The sequence below is a fragment of the Zeus faber genome, assembly GCF_960531495.2.
Source record: "Zeus faber genome assembly, chromosome: 14".
Classification (NCBI taxonomy): Eukaryota; Metazoa; Chordata; class Actinopteri; order Zeiformes; family Zeidae; genus Zeus; species Zeus faber.
In genome coordinates, this window is record NC_137200.1 from 28887812 (window position 1) to 28896108 (window position 8297).

At 45.5% G+C, this 8297-nt stretch overlaps 1 protein-coding gene across 1 annotated transcript; it reads right to left on the bottom strand.

Moving 5' to 3' along the window:
• Positions 1–6259: 6259 nt before the first annotated feature.
• On the bottom strand, positions 6260–7144 carry LOC307240023 (odorant receptor 131-2-like; the record flags this gene model as incomplete). The annotated part of the gene is made up of 1 exon (XM_080013598.1): positions 6260–7144. One exon carries the CDS (start codon positions 7142–7144, stop codon positions 6260–6262), a length of 885 nt encoding a protein of 294 aa, XP_079869724.1.
• Between the last annotated feature and the right edge of the window lie 1153 nt (positions 7145–8297).

Consider the following 8297-nt stretch of genomic DNA (forward strand, 5'->3'; position numbering starts at 1 on the left):
ACTCGTATAAGCCTTGAACACATACACTGACACACCAATCCCACTCCGAACAACACTCCATCGGACCAGGGTCTGCGGGACAGGAGGGGTACGAGTGATTCGGGTTCGACATGCCTGAAGGACTCCGGGCGGGGCGTCTGGTCGGCTGTGGTGGGGCGTGCCTCCCCATTGTGCACGGCGTGAGTGGGCGTGGGGGTCCTGCTGGCTCGCCCGTGGGGCGGGCGGCTCGGGCGGGGTGTCTGCTTGACGCTGTGGGGCCGTGATCCGGGCCCGCAAACCGTGCCTTGCGCACGTGGCCCGGGTTCTGTGCCAGCGGCTGCGTCTTGTGCCTGATGCAAGAGAAGAGGTTTTGTGTTTCGGCTGCTGAGTGCAAGGAACCAGCTTTGATTTATGACTCTGTGTGTAACTGCATTGGGCTGAGCTGTTCAGACGGGGAGCTAAAACACGATGTTCGCTCGCTGACGACCAGAGCAAACTGGAAGCTGTGCCTATATTTAAGAGGTGGAGCAAGGGGTGGTGCTTCATACCGAGTGGAACTTAGTCGGCTCCCCCTGACAAGAGGGGCGGAGAATAACTGTGATAGAAGAAAATAAATAAATAAATGAATATTAAAATAAAATGAAATAAAATAAATGTAAATAAAATTCAATTAAATAGGAAAATAGAATAAAAATAATTAATTAGAGGTGATATTAGATTGACTAATATACTCTAGATTTAAATGCGTCGTATGAATAAAAGGAAACATTGCTTTATTTAAAATGCGCGAGAAATAAAAAAGCTGATAATGTATGTCTCATTGAATTGTATTATAGTATGTATAAGAATTTAGAGGGGTCTAAAGACACTGAACTCTTGTGTTGTTCTTTTTGTTTTTTCTTTCTTCCTCTCTTTTACTTTGCTGAGTGAGAGCTGAGGGAAAGACAGAGAAGATGGAATGAGTCTGAATTGGATCATCCAAGGGGCAGATGACAAGACATCTGACAGTTCTTCACAGACACTGGAAGCTTGCGGATGACAGCGCATAAGAATTCTGAATCCAGATTGAATAAGGCCAGTACGGATTATCCACAAACTCTTTTCAATAGACACCTGCATTTACCTATGTGTGTACATCTAGTTATAACCAACATGATTGCTTGTTCTCATATATAGAATTACAGTAGTTCTTTTTCTTATATTGCGTTTGCAATTAGTTAGTAAGAGACTTGGCAACGGACTGACTAATCAAGGCATTCGTCTAATTAATGGAGTATTATTGATTTGATTGACATGCGGAAAAACTGATTTGATTTAAATACGGTTGAGTGCTCTGAATATTGGTTTCATTATCTGAGTATGGTTTACCTTGATTGAGGCTGTTTTGAGAGTGAACATTGATGTACATTTTGATAATTTAAGATAAAAGAGTATGATCAGATGTATCAGATCATGAACAAGTTAAGTTGCTTTCATGAGTGGGAAGCTATTGGTCTCCTTTGGGGTTGGAAAATTCAGTTGTTTTTGGTTGAGTGTGATTACACAGTGCTTTATAAATAATTTTTAAATAAATCAATTCGATTTAAAATAAAAGAAATGGATATAAAAATTACGAAAGTAATCACTCCTATTGATGTAGTGCGAAATAATAATCCCCTTTTTAAAGATATTGCAAAAATATCAGGAAAATGGAACAAGCGGTGGCCTCCACACTTGAACAACCATGGCCGGCTGAAGGAACTCCTAACCCGGATGTGATTAAAACAATGCAGGTGCTTGTGTCCACATATAAAGTTAATCAAAAGAAAGGAAAAAGAGGAAAGAGACGCACGGAGAAAAGACAAACGGAACTCGGCATTCTGCAGCTGTTCGTAAAGGAGGGACAGACATGGTTGGAAGCTGCAAAAGAAAAAAGAGAACAAAGTAGACAAGAAATAAAGAACAATGAAAAGGAAGCAAAAAAAATGATGGAGAACATTACCGCACCCTTCTCACATACAGCATCTGTAAAGAAGGTGAAGTTCAATGATGTTTATCCCCAGCTCCCAGTGATGACAACGGAGGGCAACTATCTCTTCAAAGATGAGGATGAGCAAATAATAGAGACGGGCAAGGCTACAACAACCATAAAGATGTATCCGAGCTCCAACCGTTAGGGAAGCAGGAAACAAGTCAGAAGCCTGGAAATAGGAGAAGAGAGTGTGAGTGATTCGGACGAAGCGATTGGAGGATACAACTCCGCAGTCAGACGGATGTTGGCAAAAGCGGAGAAAAAAGGAGATTGACCAGTGAGGAAAATGGCTCCGGGAACAGACGACACGGATGAGAGTGAACAGGCTGAAAGTGATGAAGAATTGGAGAAAGAAGGTCCTTCCTGTTTTCAACCGTAAGCAGCCAGTACAGGGGTAGGAGATGACAGACGCATGGTTTTAAGAGAGATTGAGAGGAGTATAGACAGATGCCTCGAGGACATAAGTGACTCCACCTGTCCAGAAGTTCAGAAGTATTGGAAAAACAATTACACGAATTGCAAATAACGGAAAATAAATTACAGAAGAAAAAGCCTCAAAAGCCAGACACTTTGAGGTATGGACTACGGCCAAGAAAAGGAAAGAGACCCAATAAAATGTGTTCAGTGATAATTGGAGGACCAAATTTAGAGTACAAGCCTTGGCAGAATACAGACATGTCTAACATATTTGAAAAGTTACCCACTCTTCAAGATGGAGCACATCCGTGGATCTCAAAGCTGGAAGAGGTTTTGGTGGGAACACAGCCTGCCATGGGTGTCATGATCTCCGCCTTCTTCTACTTTACCCTCCCTCTCCTTACCTTACCCATTAGCCCAACTCTATTCACCTGTGCACACAGCTGTTCCAGATCTACAATTTAACCCCTATATATGCCTCTCTCACCAGTCACCCATTGCCAGATTGTCTTCGATGCTTGCACCAGACTCTCCAGCGTTCTCCGGACTGATTCCCCCGCTACCGACTCTGCCTCGCTCCGACCACGTATCCTGCCTGCCACTCCGCCTGTTTTCTGTCTGCACTCCTCGTTATCAAACCTGCCTGTCCCTGACGATATATCCTGCCTGCTCTCTGCCTGTCTTCCGTCTGCTCTACAAATAAAAGACATTACCAAATATCCCTGCCTGTTTTTGTGCTGCAATTGGGTCCCAACCACACCCGTTACAGTACAATCTGGCCAACAATGGACCCAGCACACAACCCCGAGTTGCTGGCACGCCTGGGAAGGGTGGAGTCACAGCTCCAACACCAGGAGGCTGTCCGAGCCTCCACCTCAGCGGACGTTTGGCTCGCAGCGGCTAGCCAGGAGCAAGGGCTCGCCACGCTAGCTGCCCAGGTCCAGCAGCTCGCCATCGCTCTTGGTCAGTTCATCCCGCCACCTGTTTCCCCGGACCCACCTGCACCGGCCCAGCCTCGGTACTCCCTGGAGCCCCGGGTGGGGGTTCCAGAATGCTACGCCGGAGACGCAGACGGCTGTAGTCCGTTCATTACGAACTGTTCCATCCTCTTCGCTCTGCAGCCCCACACCTTCGCCTCCGAGGAAGCCAGGGTGGCGCTGGTCGCTTTGGATAAAAGCGTCCGCTAAATGAAATGTAATGTAATGTAATGGAACGGCCGAGTGGGAACGACGCACACCAGCCTGCTCCTCCTTCTACGCCTTCGCCGCCGAGCTCCGCAAGGTGTTCGGGGTGACATCACGAGGTCCCGATGCTGCTAGTGGTCTCCTGGGTCTCAGTCAAGGGTCCCGCTCCGTGGTCGATTACGCGATCGACTTCCGCACCCAGGCTCGACTGAGCGAGTGGAACCCGGCAGCCCAGATTGACGCATTCCTGATGGGATTAGCAGAGTACGTAAAGGATGAGCTAGTTTTCCACGACCTGCCCACCTCTCTCGATGGCATCATTGAGCTTGCTTCCCGTATCAACCGACGCATCCAGGCCCGCCAGCAAGAGAGGCATCAGAGGCAAGTGGAGCGCCACCCAGCAAACCGTCTTCCAGGTTCCTCCGGGCCGCCAGCTCTTCCGGCCCTTCAACCCACGGGTGAGGCCTCTCCCATGCGGGTTGGCCGGTCCAGCCTCACCCCAGAGGAGAAGGAGAGACGCCGGGTGGGGAACCTTTGCCTCTAATGCTGGACACTACATTTCCAGGTGTCCGGTAAAAGGGCCGGGCTCGCCAGTGAGGGAGGAGGTCCTGGTGAGCCACACCTCCAAATCCCTCTCCAACCCCCTCCAACCCCTCCAATCCCCCTCTGCCGGGCTCGGCTGCTCCTGCCCCAAGGCTCACATTCCCTCGCCATACTTATTGACTCTGGTTCCGATGTTAACATCATCGACGATAACCTAGCACGGCAGCTGGGTGTTGGTCGAGTTCTCCTGCCTTCTCCGGTACCTGCCACTGCCCTGGATAGCCGCCTCCTGGGGACAGTCACCCCTCAGACAGTGCCCCACACACACAGACTTTGTGGAGTCTTGAAGGGGGGAAATATAAGGTTGAAGTCCGTGCCCTGCCGTGACGCAACGTCAATTGGACCAATCAAAAGACAAACGACAAGTCTACCTCCACTTTTATAGATAGGGTGAGGAGCTCAGCGCTCCAGGCGGACCTCAGAGTACAACCGCTGCCCCTCCGCTTCGAGAGGAGCCGGTTGAGGGGCTATGGCCATCTCGTAAGGATGCACCCTTCTAATAATTTAAAGAAAAAGTGCGCCCTGACTCAATAAAATATGATATATTTTACAATATGTCCACTTGAGAGCTCCACTGACCACATTTTACCTCCATGAACTCCGTACTGCTGAAGCGGTAAAAAAAATTGTGGTCACAATGTTTTGGTTGGGCTTGCTTGCCCAGCCCCCCCAAGAGCTGTCTTTTTGCTGTCGAAACACGAAGAACTGGTTTCGAGATTAGACACAGACTCTGAACCAGCTCTCGAAACGCCTCGGTGGAAAAATTGGTATCAGTCACTGTCCACCCCCTGCCCCCGCCCCCCACCCAATCAACATGTGAATAAGGTTTTGATGTGCCACCCCAAGATTTTCATTACCCTGGTACAATCTCTGACACCTGGCTTTGGAGGTGTACTGTACCAGGCACAGTCAACTGGGAGTGGCTCCCGCGGCCAACCCAGGAGCCGCTGGACGGATTACATCTTCCAGCTGGCCTGGGAACCTCTCGGCATCCCCGAGGAAGGGCTGGAGAAAGTTGCTCGGGAAAAGGACGTCTGGGCCTGCTGTCTCCGCCACCCAGACCAGTGAAGTACAATTCCACATCAGTGATTATGCATATATACACTGAGTCCTTCAGAATGATAAGATACCCCCTCCCTTCTATACAGACAAAACACTGTGTCACTGCCAAGGCTCACCTGAGAATACATGTGGAGGAGAGAAATACGACAAAGTAATGAAAGTTTTTTTCAGGTTTTATTTGTATTCACTAGAAAGAAGTTACATATCCACACAAAAAATATCTGACTGAGGCGTTAAATATAAATATATTGAAAACAATACAGCGCTGATTTTGTAAATGTCTTTGTGATTAGAAGGTGTCTGAAGCTGAAACTGGTTCTGACTCTTAACCTCCTTCCCAGCTTGAAATGTCTTAGAGCTTGTTGCACCGTTACATTCGATTTTAGGTCAAGAAAAGATTCAAGAGGTTATTTGTCAATTACATATACATACGGTCATATATATATAATTTATATATATATATATATATATATGCATCATATGCATATATATGCATTGTGTCAGATTATGCCAAAGTAAAAATCAGTAGACAGTGCATAATGCAAGCATTTTAAATACTACAGCGCAGTTAAAATAGTAAAATTATCTTGATGATTGTGATTTGATGCAACTCTGAATTTCATTTTAAATTACGCAGCCTGTTTTTTCTACCCCAGGATTGAAAGGAAAGCTCTAACTTTTGTACTAAAATCACTTACATCAATTGGAATGTAATTCCTCATAAAGTTAGTTACAATTTGAGCAAATGATGGTACTGTTGAAGTAATTAGGCCAAAATGATAGCAGAGCTTTGTACAACTATTTCAGAAACTCGCACATATTCATACGTTCATACATATTTGCAGTGAAGTCAGTGATGTCTTAAGATGTACCTTAGAATGACATTTTGGCTGGTAAAATATCGTAATCTAATGTACATTAAAATGTAATCTAGTGGATTTTATTTTTGCGTGAATTTATTTCATTTTCATAATTTAAGTCTGATTTGACAATAGAACGCTTCTCATGCATGCACATGTTTGAAACCTGAGGCATCACATTTACATGTTGTGGAACATGGGAACAAGTGTTTAAGGAAGGTAAGTCTGATGGTTCTGTCTCTGAGGCCATAGATGAGAGAACTGAGACATCGGGGAAAGATGATCAAAATTACATACATAACATTCTGGATCCGCACCATTACTAACTTGTCAGAAATTGCCATTACAGCTGTAAGCGTTGGCATATACAGGGTCGAGGAAAGGATCAAGCAGAGCTGCACCATATGTAGTAGAATGGTATTACGAGCCTTGATCACAGAAGCTTTGTCTGTAGAAGCAGACCTCGCCGCTGCCATCACACCAAAATAGGAGCAAATGATTGCTGCTGCTGCCATCGCAAAAACAAGACAGCTATAGGTATTGTGGTAGTAATAACATACCGGTACAAAATAAAAAGTCACTGCAGTGCAAGTCTCTTTCATCTGGAGGCTCTCTAGTTCATGAAATAGAAAACTTGAGAGTAAACTAATCCGAATTATCCCATTAAGGAAAATAAAGCCCAAAACGGTAGCCACAGCCCCTCCTGTGTTTCTGATGGTGACAATGACTGCATGTCTCAGAGGAAAGCACACTGCCACATATCTCTCCAACGACATCACCACTAGGATGAGAGGGGACACTTCAGTGGTAAGAGAGGTGGGAATAATTAGAATACCACATATATAATACGTCAAGTAGATTCTAGAAAATGCCAGTAAGCAAAGGAGCTGTGCCAAAACAAGCTGGACAGTGTCTGCAAAAAGTAGAGTGTACAAAAGTATGAAACGGGAGGTCTCACGGAGGACTGGCTTGCTCCTTAAGGTGTACAGCATGACGCAGTTAATGTAGAGGAAGGTAAAGCAGGGCATGCTATTCAAAAGAGCAAGCGGTATTTTCTCCAGCAAACTTTGATACTGCTCTCCAACAGTGACATTGTCCAGAAACTGAGTTGCATTCAACATGTTAGAGAAACATCACATACTCAATATGAAGCAAAACTATTGTTGTAAACAGACAAATACATCTCCTGCGTGTATCCTCAGATCAGTAAAGCGCCGTCATCCTTGGAGATGAGATGCATGTTCAGTTCACACAACAAATAGAGAACAATCCATATGTACTTTTCTTTTGTCAACAGTTTGCAGTTACAAGGGCAGAGTTGCTCTGGGCATCTCTCCGACAGCCTCACATATTTGAGGTCTGTTCTCACTCACTTCACGTGACACAGTCACATGGGTCAGTGTGGTCACCATAGAAACACAGCCTCTTGACATCCTTGGGATTTGAACTGTAATGATTCATAACAGTGCATTTTTCTTGTCTTTAGGTCTTCACCATGGCATATCTTGATATTGTAAATTATTGTGATGAAATCATAAATTAATTTATCATATATAATATCGTATTACCTGTAATCAATTATATTTATATTTATATATATATTTATTATTTAATTTTTTTTAACTGTGCTGTCAGCTGACAGGGCATTCAACAGAGGGATAACTCATGACCCCAGCAATGTCAAGCACACATTTGTGTGTTTATTCATTTGTGGTCATTTGTGGTATATCAATCTTATCACCACAAGTGAAACTGATTGAATGAATCTGGGGGCTATGTTGTCTGGTGGGGCCATCCATGGCTGATTGGCCTCAGGTGAGTGGCCAGACAAATTACAATTCAGAAGACAACGGCCCTTTCTCAATCTGCGTCCTTGTCTGTACTTGTGTTCTTGTGAACTTGTGAAGCGTCATCAGTCGCAAACCAAGTACTGTTCCAATTCAAAGTATGCATCAAGCCAAGTCCAGTCCAAATGCCCGGTTGTGGACTTGCTCCGCCTATCGAGGATGCATCGGTGGGGACTTTTGTGGACTTTGGACAGCCAAGTATCCCAGAATGCATTTCGCAGAATGACCGTCCTGCGTCCTCCTGTCCCCGGGAGTCTGTACTCCTGAGTCTGAACTACCAAGTCTGAACTACCAAGTTGGCAAGTCTGGATTTCGCGTACTTTCAGCGTGCGGC